At 36.8% G+C, this 22,858-nt stretch overlaps 1 protein-coding gene across 1 annotated transcript; it reads left to right on the top strand.

The window, feature by feature from the left end:
• Positions 1-498: 498 nt before the first annotated feature.
• On the top strand, positions 499-21,695 carry LOC150079560 (sodium-coupled monocarboxylate transporter 2-like). The gene is made up of 12 exons (XM_090383114.1): positions 499-649; positions 9,856-10,217; positions 10,319-10,366; positions 11,803-11,957; positions 12,295-12,435; positions 12,741-12,876; positions 16,950-17,154; positions 17,285-17,439; positions 18,102-18,340; positions 19,935-20,032; positions 20,999-21,077; positions 21,659-21,695. Exons 1-12 carry the CDS (start codon positions 499-501, stop codon positions 21,693-21,695), a joined length of 1,806 nt encoding a protein of 601 aa, XP_090239240.1.
• The last annotated feature ends 1,163 nt before the right edge of the window (positions 21,696-22,858 follow it).

The following is a 22,858-nucleotide window of genomic DNA, read 5'->3' as shown; positions in this document are numbered from 1 at the left end:
TTCCATTTATTTTAAGATAATTTCATTCCTTCATATTTCACCATTGCCTATTTTTTAACATGATTATAATAGTAGAAATCGTTGGTGTGTCTCTTTTACGATTTACTGATTCTCTATTCAGTTGTCGTTTTGTATATGACTTCTATCTGCTTAAATAGTGTTAAAGGAGTGTAGACCAGAGATAAAAAAAGAAAAGTGTAATATGTGTGTCTGTGTACTGTAGTGTCGTGGTGCATTGTTATGTTGTTCCTTTGGCCGTTTAGCCGTTGGGCCCCTAGCAGGAATCCCGATGCCCACCTTCAGCCCCGTGGAGGCAGGCTAGATTGAACTATGGCAGGCCCTGCCACCTAGTTTCCGAAGATTTCAGTGGCAAGGGCCTAAAAAAAATAAATAAAACGCGCGCGTGTAGTTATAGTAAGGGGTTAAAGATTTAAGAGGGGGAGGGAGTAGGCAGAAATATGAGGGTGAAAGGGAAGACTAACCCCAGGCTCAATAGAAATGTCTCTTTCAGGTGAAAATAGTAGAAGGGAAGTGGATTTGCAAGAGTGCACTGCACTAGAGATCGCTCATGACAATGGTCATGTGCCTCTTTCTTTGGATGTTGGCAAGTCCAATGAGAACACCCAGTTAAGGATTGACTGCATTTCAGGTGTGTCGAGTCACGCTCAGTAGATATGAGGAGCTAGTTGTCATGTCAGATGGGAAGACTCCGTTCAGGATAGGGACCAGTCCGGTGTGCAAAGGTCACTTCATAGTCAACGCCTAGTTCATACGTCACATTCAGTCAAAGTGGCCAATTACCAGTGGAGTTGAATATTCCATGTCTGGTGATGGGATCCAGTTGAGGATCCATAAGAATCTGGTGCAGTGTGCAGCGCCACCTCTTAGAGTCGTTCAGCCATTGGGTGCGTCCCAATCAATTGGCGCAGACAGATTCAATTTTCCTTGTTTAGGTTTAATGACAGGTTTCAATTCGTTCCGATATAGAGTCCCGACAGAGGCAACTGCCAGAATCAAGTCCGGGGAAATGTCATTCGTCGGCAGAACACCTGCTGAGAGAATTCTGTGAACGGTGAATAGTCTTCAGAGTATTGAAGAAGTTGGTTCTCTCGGTCCTCAGGGCGGTTGTCGATCCTGGTAATGAGGATTCACTTGAGGTCTTCGTCCCATTCGCATGTACATCAGATGCTCCCAGCTCTAAGGGAAAGCACATGACGCTTTTCCTTAAAGGGTCCATGCCCAGTAAGCATGTAGGTGGCATGTAGGCCAGGGTAGAGCCAGCCAGGCGATTTAGGGTAGACTCTTGCAGTATTCGGGATGAATTTTCTAGTTATTTCATCTTTGGTGGAATCGCTCCACTTACGTTGCCATATGTGCTGTAGATGTGTGGTTAGGCTCTTCTTTTCCAGTTTGATGGAGTTTGCAGGATCCGTTGTGATGGCCAGCCATGTTGCTGTTTTGCCTTTTGAGAGTTGGTATAATAGTCCTTTTCTTACTATTTCCATGTCCAATGGAAGCACGTGAAGAGCACGTGTCTATTTTCGCCTATTTACAACAATTTGTGCTTGAGAGTACCAGACCCCAGAGGCATAGCTAATCATTGGTAAGAAGACTGCCTTGTAATATAGGGAGAGGTTAAGTTTACGCAGCCCCCAATCCTAGCTTGATACTCTGTTAACAAGTGCAGTGTAGTTCTGTATTTTCTTCTGCAGATAAATTAGATGCGCAGTGAAAGATAAATTGCTATCAAGGATGATTGATGCCTTGGTGCTTCAGTTGAGTGTTCAGTGTTACCGCTATGGTGGCCTTGAAATATTCAGAATGCCTTTTAACAAGATGGAACACGTTTCCTGTGTTGAAATATGTAAGTGATTTTCACTGGCCGATTCCTGAAGGATGGTAAGAGCTTTGAAAACGCTGGGCTGCTGTCGCTATGTGTTGCGAGGGTGATGATCAAATCATCTGCATAGATTTGGGTGGTTGCGTTCAACAGATCCATATTTAGGAACTCGCAAGAAAAGATTCGAGAAGAGAAGCCCCAGGACAGATTCCTGGGGACAACCTCTGTGAACTGGACGCAAAACTTGGCTGCAGGGTGACCTGACTGTAATGGTTCTTTGTGAGAGATAGCTGTTTATGGATTTATAAGGATTTATTGGGATACGGGCTATGGAAGTATGTATGATGTTTCCAGCAGTTGAATTTTTCAAACAGAAAACAGAATGGGTGCCCTTTTCTGTTTGCTGTTTTACAAATGGGCATGTTCCCTTTGTGAAAACCTACTATCATTCTTCCTTTCTGTCTATCACTGAGTGTATCTATCTTTTATATTCTGCTTTTAACTGTTACTACCATCTATTTGTCGGACAAACCACAGAATTATCCACACGTTCTAAAGATCAATTATTCCAATGCATAAAGGGCACTTCCTACCACAGTAGTAGACAACTTAAAATCCCAAGCGAATTCGAGATTAAGGGTGGAAAATGAATGTTTAACTCTGTAGTTATTATAACTCAGCTTTTTACTAACTAAAATGACCTGATGTCTAAGGAACACAGTATGAATAGTAACAGTTTGCTCTGCTTGAGATAGAAGTCGTCCTTATAGACGATTCTTGTCGAATCCGCTGGTAGCAGATTGAATTCAATAGTTCATTATGAATATCAATCAAAAATACAGAGCATCAATAGCAGCAATCAACGAACGAATGGACAGGCGAAGAAGATAAATGACGATAAGACAGATCTAGAAAACTTTGAGCAAAAAGTGTATTTTAACGGTGTACTCATCATTCTAATACACACTTTGCTTTTTAATATAATATAATTAAGAAACATATTTTTACATTATGTTGTTTCTGATAGCATGAAAAAGATATTGACAAAAATATTCGCCACTCTTCTCACAGACATATATTGAATTCCATTAGAGGATTCGTATAGTTCCATCCAAAAAAATGTAATTCGGATTCTCGTGTGGAGTTACTGTTTGATGTGGTGTTACTGACCGAAGAAGGTTAAATGAGGTTTAATAAGCCAAATGACCAATTCAGGAATTCAAGGAAAAGCAATGCTCAACACATTAGGTTTAGTTGCATTACCAGTTTTTGAACTCTTTTTGAACTTAAAGATCATGAAGATTTCTCGCTGCATGATTAAAGAGATTAAAGAGAACTTCGAATAAGGAAAACTTTAGAAATTCTTTCAATCGTCGACGGGATCTTTAACAAGATCTCTGAAAACAAGTGGCAAACGACGTATTGTGCAGCCTAAGCTACCACGGAGGACACATTATTTATAATTAAATGAGTGGCTAATTTCAACAATCATTTCTCTTTTCTTTTAAATTCAACAACAGTAACATGAAAGAGCATAAAATGAATCTTGCTACATTTTGTTTAAACATAGAAGTACACGAATTTTGAAGACAAAAGAAAGCCATAATATTCTTTAACGTGATATACAATGTTTTATCGAAAGTAAATACAGAAAACTTCACTGATTTCAGCATCTACCACCCATGTAGGTAACTTATTCCAGTAATTTGTAATTTGCTGGCTGAAATAAAACTTTCTGCAATCTAGTCTAAACATCTTCACCCGTAAGTTGATTTATGGCCCCTAATTCTGGAATCATTTATAGCTGTGAAAATTTCATCCTCGTTCATTTTACTATTGCCTCTCAGATCCTTAAACTCCTCAACCGGGCGCCTCTAAGGAGCCTAGTTTTCAAGCTGCGCATCCCACATATTCGAAGTCTTTTCTCATAAGGACGTCCTTTTACAGATCTCAACAGGCGTTGTTTAAGCTTGCGTCCCTGTCATTTGAAACGTTTCTGCTCTCAGAACATCTTGCTAATATGTTCTGTTGTTGTTACAAACAAATACTCTTGAGGTATGAGCAAGCGTTACATTGACCAATATTATCAGATAAACGCGTATTTATATTACCCTTGTTCCTCCAAACTAGCAGTTTTCCTGAACCTTTAAGTTATCCTCAATGATACTGGCAAAAACCCTTGCACCACCTTTGTTTAAATGTATCCCATCTCCACAAAACAGATTTCTTCTACCTACGAGTGCTGGCCAAGCAGATAGTAATTTGCTCCCCAAACGCCTTGCAGAATCCTTCGAGTCTTGAGTTAATCCACAAGGCTTTCAAGCTAGGCACCTTAGAGGAGACTTGAAGTTGACCTGTACTGCATCAGTACATATCAAGAATCATGAGGTTCAAATCAACGTAGAAAAAGCATCCGACAAGGAGTAACAATCTCCTCAAAACTGTTTTCTGCCTGTTTAAAAGAATTTTTACAAGGTGAATTGGGACTTGAACAGGTTCAAGTCCCTGACTCTAAATACGGTTGATCTGCCAACTGCACTGGACCAGCGTGGCATATTATGGTCCATTTCCTTCAACGTGATTCATTGAGGGGGCTTCCATCCAACAGTGGGTTGATAATGGCTGCAGTTTACCTTTTTTTTTATTATTGAAACACCAGGAGCATTTTCTTAGTTGTTGGAGCAGCAGATGCTCATACTTCTGATATATACATTCATCACAGGTAAACAATGATTCTTAATGACATTCACGGTTTTTATGTTTTTGTTTCATTTTCCTGTGAAATCCATGACCATACGTCAAGGATATGACAAGAAAATTAAACAAATCATGGATGTTAATCCGCAGTTTTGGGTTGAATATCGCACTGAAGTTGGAGTGAAATACAACTGGGATTTTTTAGTAAAAGTTACTGTAGTCATTTCGGGGTTGAGTCAGGAAAAATATCTGCATGGTCTTTTCAAGATTGATGATCAAAAAACAATTCAAGAATTGGTACGATTTTATTGATAGAGGATAAAATCTTGATAGCTTTAATTCAGGAGAGGATCTGTTGGCCGTAGCACATGTCCCGTAACATGGTATCATGTGGAGATTTCTTAAGGCAGCTACCACACGATTGGATGAGAAGGGCTTAGTCCATTTGACATCGGCTGAGTTCTAGATTCAACAGATCTTTAAGAACCATTTCAGCTTTCGAAGAAATTTGAATACACTCCTTTCAAATGATTGACAATTGGTGAACCTACTGTGCTGTCATTTGATAAAATTTTGTTAGATTCAAAATTTGCATGTGAATGAGAATGTTTTTTTTTCTTTCGAGTTGCTATTATTAATCCAAGAATACGACTTAGAGGACTAATTCATTTGAACAGGAACTTAACGAAAGTAGATTTAAAAAATTTTATTATTATTTAGAAGGGGTGATAAAAAAGTAGGAAAAACAGAGTTTTCTCATGGGTGGAAGGAAATTAAAAATCATCGAAATACCTGATAAGGGCGAACAAAATTAATTTGTTATTGATATATAAGAGAGAGACATTGATCTTAAATCGGGCGTTTCTTTATTGATCTGGGATTTGAAGTCCATCCAAGAGTGTCCTGTCCAGGTATTTCTAATACAGTTAATTTTGTTACAAATAGAGGAGCAAGTGAGGAGTCCTCCTCCTCACACCCGATGGGTGTGAGGAGGAGGACTGCGATCCTACAAACTGTGCGATTCCACAAGGGCTCAGGTTGGCTGAGCATTAGAACATATTTCAATATTTCAACAGGGTAGGCGCAAGATGTGCTGTACCGTTCTAATTATGGCCAATAAATAAAAAATGACCTTAGCCCACCTTCCCGTGGTGATGGATGAATACGTCCACGTGATTGCTTCATTGGCGTAGCCAAGACCAGAACAACTCCACAGACCACAGACATGCACACATTTATATAGCTGGCCTTTTTTATACTGGTGTGGGGAGGACGGTGACAATACAACTATACAGCCACATCGCTATAAGGAGGAGTTGGACCTTTTAGGTGTTGTCCTAACAATAAGTCACGTTTATGTCCATGTCCATAGAAGGGGCGTCGCCAAAAAGTCATACACGAATTAAATTTTAAAGGCAACGTAAGAAAGCAGGGTGCCTGTTTACATTTTCTCTACATTACCACGGATTTAGCAGCTTTTAACTTAAAATTATATGAGAATTCGTGCATTCTTAGCAACCAGACCAAAAGACATATTTGGGTCAAAAAATTTCAAATAACTTTTACGTTCAGCTTGATTGAAAGCAAATAAGTTGAAAGTATATAAAGTATACTGTATGAAACATCTATGGACCTGATAAATGTGCAGCCCTCAAGTGATTACAGTGGTTACGATTTCTTTTCTACAACACTGTAAAAAAGAAGTAGTTTCGAATCTTCTCTGAGACGAGATTGGAATTCCTAAATTATTTTATGAACTTTTTCCGATTACGGTTAAGTTAAATCGGCTTCAGATGAGAGCTACATATTCCTATAAACATCTTTTGATATTCTCACAAAAAAGTGTTCGCCTACAGCATTCTGTATAACTTTCCTAACAACAAAAGTGCGTGTAGACCTTGAACAGTAAATAGTTACTTAATGCAAACCTCAAGTGAATCTTAAGTGGGATTATTCGTGGTAAACATCACAATAAAAATGCTGAGTGCGCTTATGCTGTATTGCGTATATCGTAATTTAAAGCCAGTGAGAGAAGTAAATTATGAAACCACTCATGCTGATAATAAGGGTTCTTTTAATAACTAAATATCAGCTTCATCATGATGCATAATTGCCGAAAGATCACTATTATGTGGGACATCTATACTAAGCTAATTACCACGGTAACCAAAAGCAATGATTGTGAAATTTTTGCTGGAGATTTTCCTGTCTAAATTGTTATTCACCTATTTTAAACGATTTTCTAGCTAAACATTTTTGCCAACTTGAAAGCAGTTATAGTATCTGTTCCCCTGATTATCAGATTCAAAAATTTGCATCTTGAAAAGGCAAATAAATCAGTCGTGATGCTTTAAAAGACAAGATTGGTTCTCCACCATCCAGCATCAAAAATTCAGCCGCGGCAATCTTCTTTTGTCCCAACATGTTTTCCCTTATAGGTTTTATGTGCAAAAACTCCTTGGTAGTACGACCCTAAGCTTCTTCCTTTGCTCACTATTCTAGAAATATAATACCTGTATAATCATAATATTAATGTAAAATATATTCAAACATGAAAAGCGATTTTCACCATATATCCACCAGAGGTTTTACAGACTTTAAACGCAGTTTTGTAAATTGAATATTTCTGATTTTGGAGACAAAATTTCATTGATTTGATCTGGTCGAAACTTTTATTGACCACTTGACTAACCGTCCTGTCCACAAATTAAAGATTTCCATTGTCTTGTTGACTAAATATCCATGGACGTGGATTGTTGACCAATTGAATTTCGATCATTTAAGACTGAACTTGTGCGTTTGAGTTAATTGTGTTCGCACCCATTTAAAGTTCTCTTGTTTTAAAATCCTGATCTCTTGTGGCCGTTACTGATAATAAAAGCAAAAAATACAATTTACTTATTTTATATTAGTTTAGCAAAGAGTATAATTAAGATTTATTACCACACCCAGTAGCTTAATGCAGTGTCATTCTGACCTTAATGCAGTGTCATGCCATGCAGAGTACTGCCAAGTTTTCGAAATTTGTTCAAAATTGTCGTTGACTTGCATCAGGAGCAGTTTTGATAAACGAGTCAGTCGCAGCTTGATAATTTTCTAGCTATTTTTACGTGCTGAAAAGCAGAATATTAGGTATGTCTTTTTGAAGAGAAATTACTTATATAATTTTGATGAAATACTCATATAATGTTATATAATTACTTATGTCATTTTGCTTAACAGCAAAGAACCTCAAATGTGGTATTAGGAATATTAATTATACAGGAAACCCCGATAAAGTTGATCTTTTAATTTGTCCAAGCTGTAAAATCAACAAATATTTTCAAGCTTTCGTTATCCACGTTGTATCTCATTCAGCCATGCGTATTTATGTCAGTAAATCGCATGGGTTCCTGATCGCTTTAACTATTTCTCGAACGAAAACATTTTGGATTATGGCAACGAAAAATCTAGCTACTTTCACCAGAAGAATCGAAATTACACCCCTCCCAGGCAATGTAGAATAACGGTGACCACCACCACTTAAGACTTCACATAGTTATACACCGCTTAGTGTGACATCTGTGGTATGGCAAATCTTAAAGGTGAAATTCAAATAGGCAACAAAGGAGCATAAATATAATATTGAAATGGTTAAGGTTAGAACGTCTGTAATAGTATGAGTGGTGGCAAATGATGAAAGAAAGCAAGCTTCTAGGGCTACATCTTTAGGAGAAAAAATCCTATTTCACCTATGCAGCGACTTCAACAGCTTGTCTAGTTCTTCCTTGAATTCATTACAATTATCAACTTTCACAACAACGCATGGAAGCTTGTTCAAGCAAATAATCACCCGTTGGCTGAAGCTACACTTCCGCACACTTATTCTGTAATCATCCTTTCTCAAATTGCATTTAAGCTCCCCATGTGCATAGTCTGAGCAAGAAGAAGAATCTTATCAGCATTGAGTTTGGTCAAGTCATTCAAAGCCTTGAACACATCACTCAGACACCTCGCAGATACTTAGTCTTCCAACGCTGAAATTTGCAGAACTGAAGACTTTCTTGCTTAGAGCACCCCTTTGTTCCCCACACCAATCTCGTTGCCTTTATCTGTACCAGTTACATCAACTTGACATCCTTCCTAAAACAAGGCGTCGAGACCTGTTTACAGTACTCCAGATATGATCTGATCACTGCCCTATACAATGGGATAATCACCTCCTTATCCCTGCTAGAAAAAGTCTTGTATATCATTGACAAAACCCCCATGAGCTGTGCTCAAAGATCTTCATATCAAACTGCACAATTACCCCCAGGTACTTCCATTCCCACTGATTGTAGTAGCACACGTATGATAGATTAATCTGAGGATTACTTCTACCCATATGTAGTCCATTCAGCCCATTGACCCAATTTTTTTTAGATCATGTTGCAGTAGCTCATCCTGATTACTGTCGCTAACCACCCTGCCAGCCTTCGTATCATCTGCAAACTTGGCCATTTAAGCCTGATATACTTTCATCAATATCAATAATAATTACAGAAAGCTAAAATGAGCACAGGGGTACTCCACTGATAACACTAGTTCACGAAGAGTGGGGGCAATTCCCTGGTAGGAAATTGCATTCCATCGTTTCCAGAGGGAAAACACCTATTCCTCCTTTTTTACGGAGCTGTTCTATTTACCGTATTACATGTCTGGATTGCGGGATGTGTTATGTTGGTGAAACTGCCAGAAGGTTAAAAGACCGTGTCTCAGAGCATGCGGTAACTCTCCGCACTCAATAACTTTGAACTCTCTGCTGTTGCTGAACATTATTGGGTCGAGAAACATAACCTTTCCCCGACGCGAGAGTGAAACCATGACAAATCACGTGATTACCGACAGCGCTCATACCTTGAGGTACTCCATACTCAGTACATCGTACTAACTAGCTGATAACGAGACACTCGCCCCGAAAGTTTCTATTTTATTTATATATATTTTAACTCATTTATGTATTTAACGCTTTTGTTTTATTTTATATCTGTTATAGTGCTTTATTTAGGTATATACTTATTTTAATAAAGTTTAACTTAAACCAATCTGTCGGTTGTTACTATAAATTATAATTTTAGACGATAAAAGGGGGTTCGCTATATGAGCTAGAAACAAACAATCAGATGGGACACCTCTTCAAGTTTTATTTAAAAATTTTATTGGAGTTATGATACGATAGCTATCAATTATTTCACTGAAATAATAAATTCATTCATTTATTTTAATTTTAAATTGATTTAAAATTAATTTAGACACTGAATTGTGACTTAAACTTTAATATTAACAAATTTATCCAGAGACAATGGAATCCACAGAGATACCTACAAGTTACAGTCTAGGAATTGTTGATTACGCTGTCATTGCCATTGTTTTGGTTGTACCTGTTGCCATCGGAATATACTTCAAGATCAGAGATGGAAAGAAGAGGACAACTGAAGAATATTTGTTGGGTGACAAAAATACTGGAATTCTTCCCATTGCGCTTTCTTTGATGGCCACTTCAGTGTCTGGAGTCACTGCTGTTGGTTACTCATCAGAGGTCTACAGATTTGGCGTTGATCTCATTTATCATTTTATTTTCTATCGGCTGGGTGTTATTCTAGCGGGATTTTTCATTATACCCGTCTACTTTGGAGTTTCAAAATTCACAATTAATGAGGTACGTATGTTCTAAGTTACTATTAATCAATTTATTTTTTTTCGCATTCATTAACTTAAATTGAAAATAATTATGAATTAACTAAATAATCGTATTTCCAGGTAGAACCATTTTTGTTTGGATTGAAAGGTGAGAAGGTTTGGATTAGGGTATTTAAAATAACTTACAAAAACAGTATTTTTGTAAGGTCGAAGTATACACAGAAGACAGTTCATAAAAAGAAATCAGAGTCAAGCCAGCACACAAATCTTTGGTCTCTGGAAGGGAACCGTACGGTTCCAAGGCCTTATTTATTCCCTCAGAGAGAAATTGTTGCCACTTGAAGATCATACCCTTTGTATTAATAGATAGATGTGTTTTTAAGTTGACAGAGCACAGAAATCTATAATTCTATATATTTCTTTAGATTTCCCTTTTCTTTTAATGATATTCCTTCTTTTATAGAAAAGAGTAACGACCTTATTGCATTCTAATGTAATATTTATGTTCAGTATTTGCAGCAAAGATTTGGGATCTATTTAAGGACATTGTGTTCAGTTGCATTTTTGATTCAATCGGTAAGTTAAGAAAATTTGCTGGATTTCTTTACACATAATATCCAATTAATCTTAAGACGATTTTATATTAACACCATTGTGATTTATTATTGTCATTCAACATGGGAGTCATCCTTGACGTGTCTCCTTTATGCTTTACAGATTCTCCACTCTGCTATCATTTTGTATGTGACTTCTATCTGCTTAAATAGCGTTACAGGAGTGCCAGATTGGGTGTATATCTGTACGGCTGGGATTGTTTGTACCTCCTATTCTGCAATGGTAAGCTGCTGTCCTTCCTCTTTATCAAAGTGAGTCCTTTTGAAAAAATGCGTATTATTGATGTGTTAAATGAAATGACATGCATACTAGTGTAAACATTTTGAAAATGAACTACTATTCGTTTTTAAAATGCCTCGTAATATCTTTAGCAATTGCAATTCTGCAATTGAAAAACCAGCAAAGACGTGCACCGTTTGTATCAATGAAGAAGTAGTCTGCCTTCCACTCTTTGTTGAAGTTGTAAATCCGTTGGTTCCGTATGTTGAATCTTACTGGATTCTGCTGCTCTCTCGTTATAAAAATAAATTGAAATATAAGTTATTTATAAACTGGTATTAAGAACATTTTTATTGACAGAAACTCGGAATTTACATTCACAAAATGGGCAAACAGACCACCGTCAGCAGCCATCTTCGAAAGGATGGACAAGCGAGGGAAATGGGATGGGTGACTGTAAAATAGATTCAGATAGTTTTGAACGAATCAGATTTTGAAAATTTCGCTTTACAGGGTGTTCTCACGTTAAAATTCATATTTTGTATTCTAACATCGCCTGAGCACATGGTGGATAACACCTCAGAACCAAGACGTTAAGGACAAGACAGTCCACTTCATTAGTAGATATCCTGAAATGTTTTTATGATGCAAATTTCATTCAACATACAACACAATGTATTTATAACATCAATTCAGGAATTAAATGGCAGTAATTGAGTAAATTGAGAGAAATTCAATTTCATTGCAGTAAACAGAAATTTTTGTTTCAGGGAGGAATGAAGGGTGTCGTATGGACCGATGTGTGGCAGGCTGTTTTGATGTTTCTTGCTATTCTTCTGCTTTTGGGAAAAGGAACAGATTCGGTTGGTGGTTCCAGAAACGTGATTGATATCGGATCCAAAGGAGGCAGATTAACGTTTTCCGGGTGAGTATTAAACAACTTTATAATAGTATGATTAGTAGATGTTGCATTGTCCTCAACATGAATTATTGAAGAGGCTTCCATCCTGCAGTGGATTGATAACGGCTGCTGCTGCTTACCCTTTATATGTTGATGTCATGAGGTATTACAATATAAATAATTTTGGACGATCTGTCAATGTTTCAACGTTCAACTTACAAAATAATTCTTGCATTCCACTTAAAAAATAATAATAATAAATAAATAATCTCATAAAAGACATTAACGCTGAGAATAACGAAAAATTATTCTAAAAACAAATATTTTAGTTAAAAGAGTGAAACATTAATTTGCCTTCCAGATTAGAATTTGACATGACCAACCGCTATGGCTTTTGGAATGTGTTAGTTTGTATTACAATTTATGGAGCTGCGTATCAAGGAACAAACCAACTGATAGCACAAAGGCTTTTAGCAACTAAATCGCTTTCACATGCCAAATGGTAAGAAAAGCTTTATTATAATAAAGTTTAAAAATAAAATTTTGATTAATTAGCTTGATTGATATTTTAAAAATATTAAAAACCTATATAATAGATTCGGTCAATCGGAATGTAACTATAAAGTCCCTGATTGTTTTAAGCTACATAATAGTTTAAAAAAATAATTGATAGTTTGGTAAAGTAAATAAGGACAGGACGCTTTTCCACTTAATCACAATCCAGACTAATTTAGGAAAAATAACAACTTAGTAAAATATCAATGCTGTAAACAATATAAAACAATATATTTTTTGATTTGTTTCTAGGACCTTTGCGATTGGACTAGCCCTTAATTCATGCTTTGGTTTCTTCTGCTTTGCTCTTGGTCTCGTGTTGTTTGCTAAATTTTATGGATGCGATCCACTTCAAGATCCGAGAACTTCTGTGTCCAGAGCTGACGAAGTAAGTACGCCAGTTTACAAAACTTAAAGGAACATACCTAAGTATATAATATTTTTTCATATACAGTACTCTCGTGATTATCTGGCACGATTATAGGAAATATTTCCTGGTCAATTTTCAAAATAAAGGGAAAACTTGTAAATGTGATATAGACGACCATTTCAATGCATACTTATTATTTTTTTTTTTTTGAAAAAGGAAGGCAATTAACTTCGCTTTTACCTTTTACTTGCTTTCCCACTTTTTTAGAAGAACTCTTTATTGAATAGATAACGCGAACGACGTACTCAATGCCCTTCACAGAAAGCACATTGTTGTATACAACTCCCTTCACGGCTACAAGCCAGGGGTTTACATAAAAGAAATCAAATAATACAATAAACACAAAAAAAAAAAAAAGAGCATTATGACTCCTGAAAAGTTTGTACACTGAGATGATGGATTCAGGGCAGTGAAGAATAGGTCTCCGGGAGCAGGGTCTACTGTCCTCTAACGTGGTCCTGGGAAGGAAGTCGACCGAGTACTTTCTGCCTATATTCCTTGTCGACTGCGAATTTGTAGAGCTCGCCGTCCAAGGACTGTATGTCTTGCAGCATTTGCACGGGTAGGAACCGCTCAGTTAGCTTTAACCGGTTTGGAATGGCCTGTAGTATTGGATTAGCCCTAAGGCTTGGGACCGGGATCCTCCATCCACAGTTAGCCCAGAAATCTGGCACTGAGATAATGCCGACCATCATTTTGATGGCAAAGACGAGTCCTCTCTCGTGAATGATGGCAGGAAGACGTCTCATGTTGAGAGCTGCCGCCATCTGGGTGGTCCTTGGTGTAGAGGGAAGCCGAAATTTCCATATGGCCCACTTCAGTAGCCAGAATTCCCCCGCGAAAATCCGTCTAAGATGGGTCGTAGCAGTTGAGGTCCAGACTTCGACGCCATACAATATTACCGGATAAACACATATCTTAATATATCTGCACCCCACAGCCTGGTCATGGACGTGCATTAGTTGTTGTTTAATCATCCACCGGAGTCGACAGAACTTTATTTGCAAGTTGTCTATGTGCGGTACAAAGGAGAGCTTTTGATCAAAAATAACGCCCAGATCTGTATGTTGTTGGACGGCAGAAATCGCGCATCCTCTTAAAATGGGTTGTACTATTGTTGGGCTCCGTTTGAGAGAGAAAGTCAACTGTTTTGACTTCTCAGGATTGATTTGAAGTCCGAAACCGGAGAGGAAGGCCTCAAGGTTCTGGATTTTCTGAAGGATTAAGGTATTGATGTATTCAGCAGTGTCTCCAGGGTACGTAATTGAGTACGTAACACCCAAGTCCCTTTCCTCCAGTACTGGGTTTAGTTGAATTCCACCAAGTGAATAAGTTATTTTGGGATTACTGTTTCCCAGGTGTAATACCTTACACTTTGTTGCATAGCTGCTATTTTTCTGACCATTCCTGAAGTCTATCTAAGTCTGTCTGAAGAAGCTCAGCTTGACAGTGATCATTAACTACTCTATCAATTTTAACATCATCTGCAAATTTAGACATCACGCCCTCTATTCCCTTCATCGATATCGTTTATGAAAAATAAAAACAACAGTGGTCCTAATACTGATCCTGGGGAAACTCACTTCTTACATCAACTGAATCTGAGGAATAGCCATTTATCACAAATCTAAATAAATATGTTGAAATTATTCCCTAAATCCAGCTCGTGAGTGACCCATTCAAAACACCGAACCAGATTTGTTAAACATGATTTTCCTTTTACAAAACCATGCTAACTATCCTTCGGAATTTCAGTTCTATCCAAACGATCCTGAATTCCACCCTTGATCATTGCCTCCATGATTTTCTCTACCACTGAAGTCAGACTGACAGGTCGATAATTGCCCACTTCGCTCTTAGAGCCACCCTTATGTATGGGAGATACATTGGCACTTTTCCAATCCAAGGGAATCTCCCCAGAGTCTAGTGATGCTCGGATAATTAGCCTCAATGGTTCAATGTACTCACTTGCCGCCTCCCTTAAGATTATTGGGTATATTCCATCAACTCCAGGAGCTTTATTGGTCTGTAGGCTCGAACGTTTTTTCATTAAATAATCTTGCGAAATTTCAATATCATTAATTACATATTTTTCAACTTCGCTCCCACAATTTCCCATTGCCACAAAAGGTTTTTCATTTGTAAATATCGATGCAAAATAACTGTCGAGTTCATCTGCCAAGGCAGCTGGTGTATTTAATACTATCCCCTTTCCTTTACGTAAAGGTCCGATCTGGTTTGTCCTGCTCTTCTTGGCATTTATATATGTGAAGAATTCCTTATCTCCCCTCTTTGCTCTGTTTGCTAGTGATTTCTCGTAAACTGCCTTTGCCTGTCGAACCTTTTCTGTGGCTCTATTACAGATCATCTTTTAGATGTTATAGGCTTCAGTACTTTTTATTGCTCTGTAATCTTTCTATGCCACCTTTTTCTGCTCAAGTAATGTGGCAACTTCACTATTCATCATCCAACATGGAACCCTCCTCATGGAGCATTTTTTTAATGGAAATACGCATTCAAGGCATCTGTGATTAATGTTTTAAAAGCATACCATAATTCAATTGTATTCGCTCTCTGTGCGATATCTGCCCAGTTAATAGAGGCCATGTAGTACCTTAAGGCATCGTAATTTCCTTTCCTGAAATTAAAACCTATTCCTTTGCCTTTTACTTCTGCTACATCTCTCGTCATCATCCACCGTAGAACTCCGTGATCACTTCCTGCTACTGGTTCCTCTACTGTCAGCCCTGTTATGTCATCTGATTCATGTATGATGATGAGGTCTAGGATATTCTTTTCTCTAGTACTTTCCCTGACATGTTGATACAAATAACAGTCATCTAGTTGATTTAAAAATTTTGTTCCCCATGTCGAGTTTCCTTCCCATTTACTCCAATCAATTAGAGGCAAATTGAAATCACCCATAATAAGGCATTGACGCTTACTTGCCCATTCTATTTGCATGTAGAGGCTTTTGTCATAATCCTCACAATCACCTGGTCTGTAGATTACTCCTACTCGCATTATACCTTTGTTTCCGACTATCTCACACTATACAGATTCTATACTAGTACGTGAAAAGTCTGATTCCTGGAATCCGAGTACACTGAAAGTAGGTCATGTGATTCGATTAGCTCTCATTTACTCTATTCAGCAATGATCTACAAGGGAAGGAATCCCTATCGAGGCCAGAAATACTTTTAATATTACAGTGCAGCTATCCGTTACACTAAATGTTTGGAAGAATTGCTTGAGCTAAATAAAACTACACACATCCATGTGGTCTGCCCACATTCGGGTCTCAATCCAATTAAGCATTTGTAGGCGGACTCGAAAGGAGTGTGTGGCAGCGCTCAGCTAACCTCACTCCTGGAACTTTGAATCCTTTTTTTTACATGATGATTATTATTTTTATGGTGGGTAAAAACTCGAAAAGTATCCGAACAAAAAAACGATAAAGTAGCTGCAAGAGAAAGTTTAATTCTTTACGGATAAGAAACATATTTGGTTGTTGTCCGCTCAACAAAATTTATTGCCAGGAGAAAGAAGACGCTTTTTATCAATTATTACATTTTATAAATGGTTTTATATTAAAATCGAAATGAAGTTTTTTATTCCGACAACACTGGCGAAATTTGTATTGGGCAATGCCTTCCAGGAGCAGTGACACACGTGAAGATACTGTACGCGCCATTCGTACATCCTTCGCGTTTGTTTGCTTCTGTTGTTAGCTGGAGAAATACTGCGTTTTCCCAAGTACAGAGATAAGTGTGTGTCCCATCACGTTAAAGAGATTCTCTATTGCAGATAGATCAAGACGCGTACCCTCTCTGGTACACAAATGGAACACCTACTTTTAAGAATCCAGAGTGAGGCAGACGCACATTCGATAGATCTCAAAGTCATTTATGGAGAATTTTTACGGAGATCCATTCACTTATTCTATATGACTCTATTTCAAATAGTCTGTCTGTGTGCCAATCCCTTGTTAGTGCAAGATGATATTTCTGATATTTCTCCTTTATTTGCAGCTCTTTCCGTATTTTTCTATGGTGTTATTCTCCAACCTTCCTGGACTGCCAGGTTTATGTGTGTGTGGAATCATAAGCGCCTCGCTGAGTACTCTTTCTTCTGCTATCAACTCTTTGACCACTGTTACTATGATGGATGTAATAATTCCTCACTCTTGCTTCAAACGTATTCACCAGTATAAAGCTTTCGTCGCTAGATTTCTTGGTAAATATATAACAAGATTTTTATTGAATCAACTTTTTTATATGATAGTGAAACATACAAATTACAAAATAATTTACATGAAAATCTCGTTGGTGGAAAATTTTTTGCAATTTTCTCTCATATGTTTCAGCGTTCTTCTATGGAGTCGTTTGCATCGCTTTAGCATTTCTCATAGGATTATTTGATGGCATCGTCCAAGCATCTATAATTCTGATTGGATTGATAGGTGGACCAATGTTAGGTGTGTTCATCTTAGGCATGTATACCATCAGAGCAAATCAAAAGGTAATTATCAATTTATTTTAAAAATAAATATGACAACGTCTATGGTGTTCTTCATATTCGTCCATTCTTCTACAAACAAAAACTTGACTTTCAAAGAATGCCTAGTTTCCAATGTTGCTGGATTGGTATTAATAATTCAAGTGTGGAAGAACCTCGTGGTGCATGATGAAGAAATCTCAGGTTGCCCAGCAGCTGGTGTACCAGAAGTCCGTTTTTCAAAAATTGAGGCATTCATTCTGGACAGTCACCGTATTAGCTTCAAAGAACTAGCGATAGAGCTCTAGACTAGTGTAGGGTCTGTGTAGAACATCAACAGTTGCACCATTTGATCTTAGAGGAGAAGATCAAAAATGACAACTTAAAAAGTTGAGGGAATATTTGAAATCATTTATTTATTATTAGAAATCGGAAACAAATCCATTAAAACCTTCAATTTCTTGTACATAGAAAGATTATGATATACTTAGATTGCAACAAACTACCCAGAGAATTGAATTTCACATTGGATTCTGATTGTGCATTCAGGAGGATAATAAAGACATTGAGCAAACGTGATTTAATAGTGCTTTTAATTCTATCAAATAGTAATCGTTCTGTTATTTATAACCTTAAAAATAAGATGTCTTTTCTGTAATAATTTTCATCTGTGTCTATTATTTTAGGGTGCGATGATGGGGATCGTAACAGGAATTGTACTAGGTGTGTGGATGACATTTGGAATTATATCGGCGAAAAACAAGTCTTCACAGGCTTTACCATTGTCTGTAGAACTCTGCAACCACACAATTGCTAGAAATAATTTTTCCATAGCAGATACCTTGCAACTAAGCACGAATTCTTCGTGGGCAGATTCAGTACAGACAACCACAAAGTTTACAAGTATGGTACAAGAAAAAGAAGAGTAAGTTAGAATGTTCATTTCATTATTTCTACTTTGTGTTTATTTCCCATCGTATTATTGTTTTAATTAAAATAATTAAGACTGTTATGTGTAAAATAAATGGAACTTATAAAAACAGAAGAAAATATAAAGTGTTACTGATCCGTTTCTTGTGGAAAATATGACCCGCTTTGTCCAATGAAAATGATCAAATTTAAACTCGTTGAAAATGAATAGTTTTCAAAGACCGGAAAAGAATGTCCCAAACATTCACAATTGGATCCAGATTTGGAAAATTAGGCGAGAAAGGTAGATATTGCAAAACTGTGGGAATGTTCCTCTAACAACTCAATTACAATTCTTCAATGGTACATAGTTGTGTTGTGGTCATGAAAGAATCCATCAGGGTTAAAATGAAGCATTGCAGGGAGTAGTTGGTCCAATACGAGGGAAAGATATTCATTGATGGGAACACGACCTTCTAACGGTACTAGCAGACTTCGTACATACTATGCAGAACGTATCCCATACCATGATACCTTCAGCCTCTTGACCATGTGATTCCTAGGATCATGAAGAGTCCCAGGCTCTTCACCTCCAACTGCATAGTTCAGTTGGAAATGGGTCTTTCTGTGCCTAAATTGAATTTTTCAGAAATTTGTAGCAAACCGAACCTAAAAATTTCTACGGTCTGTTTCTTGGGGTATTGATGTTCTGCCGTATTTATTCCTTTTAGAGCTGCATTATCCTTACGAGTTCCACTCATTTTTTGCTTTTCAAATGGTTGCTTTCGAAACACCAATGATTTCATTCGTTTTATTAAATTGTGGCTCCTTCTGAACGTGAACAATAATGGCTTTCTGGAACTCGGAAAGATCACTTGTTCTATTCGACTAAAAGACCTAGGAAAGAGTGTAGTATTTATATGAGACCAAGGGACATGTGATTAAGCCATGTTAAAACTTAAAATTGCATACCATACGTTTAATTATCTGTTGATTCCAGTTGCAAAAGTTTTTATGATTTTTAGCCATTGAGTGTGGTTCTCGCCTCCCCACAAAGATTAGAGCTTATTGGAACCAGCAGTACTGTTCATCTGTATATCGAAAAGAGAGGAGATGCTTGTTTACGTTGGATTTGAATTTTTGTAGATGCGATCCAGAAGAATGGGTACATCTGTTGAAAACCCATACAGCCTTGATGAATCACCTGGGGTAATAGCATTAACTCTTTCATTGTATAATTGATAATAATTACTGGATCATATTCATGTTGAGTTGCATAGATATTCTTAAAAGAAACTCGGGTTTTTCATCCAGGAAAAACAGGCAAACTCACCATAACAAACACCAAGTTACAAATAGAAGAGATGGGAGCCTCGCAGCCTTAATCGCTTCTACACAGACTACTAAACCGGCATATTAATTTGTATTTTAATGACTTATACAAATTGCTGTTTGTGCCGAATACAGTTTATGGCATAATTTATAGAAAGCACTTCCAAATTTTTCATATTTTAAATAGTTGAATTTTAAATACAACGAATATAAGTACATATTTTGCCTGTGTGAAGAGGGAAATTTTTTTCAATTTTTCTTTTTTTTTCATGTTTTAGGTATATTTTTCCCCTGTACAAAGTAGCCTATGTCTGGATCACTGCGTTTGGTTTCCTAACAACAATGGTGGTTGGATATATTGGGAGTCTTCTAACAGGTGAGACGTTTTCTTGCCTTACAGCATGAATCAATGCATACTGAATTATAAAGTATTAAGGCATCCGTTTGATTGAGAAAACGAGACATTTTGAGCATTGCAATATATTCCTTTAACCGTGGAAAACTGTGTTATAAAGATATGAAATATAGTACACGATTTTTAAGATTTGATGGTAATGTTTGGGCCTGGTGGAGGTTTTCGCAAAGCCTGTGGTCCGAGGTCTAAAATTTAGTGAAGATGATAGTATCGTTTTGGATTGGGCTTGGACCATTGGTTGTTTTTCCTGACAAAATGAATGTCTTGTGATACATTGATATTCTGAACAATTTCCCCCTTCCAACACTATGGGAAGAGTGGCAAATCATTATCTCTTGTTTTTTATGGTCAGTGGCATACTGCATGAATTCGTAACTTAATCCCACTGAACACTTTTGCGATGAAATGGAACAAAAGCCCACCAGACCTTCTTGTCCTGGTTGGCTTTGGACCAGGCCAAGAAGGTAGCAATCATTAACTGAATTCGTTCGTTTGTGTAAGGAGGAAAGGACTAAAATATCGCATTCCTGTAATGAAATTTGGTTTTAAGTCTACTAAAGAGGATACAGAGGATTAAAGCCAAGGGTCGGCCGACAAATTTTTAAACATTTGTTTTCGAATAAAAGCTTTTTTCTACCACAGAACACACACCGTTTACAGACAATATACACGGAGAAACATGGCCTTGGCCTCTGAAGATCTTAAAACCCTACTACAAGTAGGGTTTATAGCGTATAAGTTAACGTTAATCCAAATATATGAAATTCACGAATTATAAGATATGCTATTTATCGGAATGAAATTGTGATTCATTTTACTTTGATGTATGCCATTTCGGATTAGTTTTACAAGTATCAATGTCGTTGATGTTTATGCTGCAAATATAAATTTTTAGAGAAAACATTAAGAAAAGTGTTTTTCAATTAGGTTCCAGCAAAGAGGTTGAGCCAAAGCTCTTAAGTCCATTTTTAAGAAATTATCAGAAGATTGTTGAATCAAAGGAAAAGTAAGAATCCTCCATTTATCCTTTTATGTTGCATTGTATTTAAATAAGTGCTGTTCATCTGAAAATTCATTGGGGTTTTGCGAAACGTATGATCTTTCACGTTCAATTGCCTTATGTTTAAAGCGAAGCAAAAAGTCAGTCATGGTCTGAAAAAATCCTAAAAAGTGTTAAGTCTTTCAGAGTGGTCTTGGGGGCCACAGATTCTCATTCGAATTACTTTAATATGCTTGTGACATCTTTGGCGTGAAGTGGAAAAACAACAGATTAGGGCTAATAAACCAGTCCGAAACTTAACAAAATTGAAGCGTCAGTAACACTGAACAGGAACTCTAAGTGAACTTTGATTAAATACTTTTATGTTTAATGGATTTTTAATACTCTTATTTCCTTTTATCGTGTCCAAAATTTATTGTGTATATTGAAATAAAGCTTAGGTTAATATTTTATATTGCAAATTTCCTTTAACTTGAGACAATTATTTTTAAAATTCACATCGAAGTTGTGGATTTAGGTTATGTAATCCTGATAGTACCTTTTTAAAGCATTTAATGTATGTTAAAGAATGTATTTTGATTTTTCAGAAAATCTGGTGAAAATGTACCTCTCGAAAGCCTTTAAATTTTGCGGCATCCACAGATTCTTGCAACTTCGCTTTATTTCCGCGTCGTGTTGTTCACCTGTCCGTTAATGACCAGCATTATTTTATGTACAGTTGATATTCTCCGAATGTGTAGAAAAGTCAGAGCAAAAGTATAATGGAGGGGATTGGTTTAACTCATATTCCTTTTCTTCAAATGGGACCATTGAATCATCCTGTTTACTCCTCTTTTTGTATATTTTATTTATATTGTACTCCAATTGTATTGGTAATAAAATAAAGCATAGGAACACAAGAATGAGTTTCTTTTTACTATACAAATCCACAATTTTAATCCAATGTGCAAAGGTCAAATTAGGCCAATATGATAGTTCATGAGAACAGGGTGACCATATGAGGAAATTTTGCAAACCACTCAGTTTAAGAACACCATATTAAAGTCTGTCTGTATTCCAAGTGCCACAGCAACTAACTATATGAGGCTTCAGTATACTGTCTGTAAATTTCGTTAGGCAATTTTCCAGTTTCGCTGGATGAAAAATCCTAGTTTTAGAGTGAAAAAATAATGTAACCCTTGGAGTCTTTTTCTGGCTTGACTGAGCCAAGCCAGAAGAAGACTCCAAAGAAGCCTCACTTTATTGACAGTATTCGAACTTGGACTTTATCCAGTCGTTACAGGTGATCATATTTATTTCACTGTCTGCGTAGGTCATATAGTAAAGAACCGTAATCAATTTTGTATCTAAATGTAGGGATTGAAAAACTACTGAAGGGTTTTTGGCAGTTTCATTTTGAAATTTAGAAGGAAGCGTACTGATATATAAAGTGAATACTTTTTAAATTTATACAAGTCAGAATGTGTAAATGTATATAGTACAAATAAACGCTTGGCAATTTTGAAGTTGTTTTCGTGACATGTTTGCACAAAAAGCTTAAAAATTTTAATTATGTTTATATGTTTAAAAAATAAAAAGAAACCAGACAAAGGATTGCTTTAGTTTACGTAATATATACTATTTAATTACAGTATTTCACTTTTGACATTAACTTCACTCATCATTGGTGTACGTTTATTACATACACCAAGGCGATAAAAAGGGCAGTGGTCTTTTTATTCTACTGACAGAATACTCTACGTGGAGAAAATTTGGCTTTACTTTGCCGAGCACAAATTATTATTATA

Source organism: Mastigoproctus giganteus, chromosome 10 (genome assembly GCF_048544385.1).
Source record: "Mastigoproctus giganteus isolate SK-2022 chromosome 10, ASM4854438v1, whole genome shotgun sequence".
Taxonomy (NCBI): domain Eukaryota; kingdom Metazoa; phylum Arthropoda; class Arachnida; order Uropygi; family Thelyphonidae; genus Mastigoproctus; species Mastigoproctus giganteus.
This window is presented reverse-complemented; position numbering and strand designations above follow the sequence as displayed.

Bases quoted from the DNA above. Each gene is read 5' to 3' on its own strand.
- LOC150079560 (XM_090383114.1), top strand. From the start codon at position 499: ATGTCTCTTTCAGGTGAAAATAGTAGAAGGGAAGTGGATTTGCAAGAG. The intron at 650-9,855 runs GTGTGTCGAGTC...AAATTTATCCAG, and splicing joins AAGGATTGACTGCATTTCAG to AGACAATGGAATCCACAGAG. The intron at 12,877-16,949 runs GTAAGTACGCCA...CTTTATTTGCAG, and splicing joins CTGTGTCCAGAGCTGACGAA to CTCTTTCCGTATTTTTCTAT.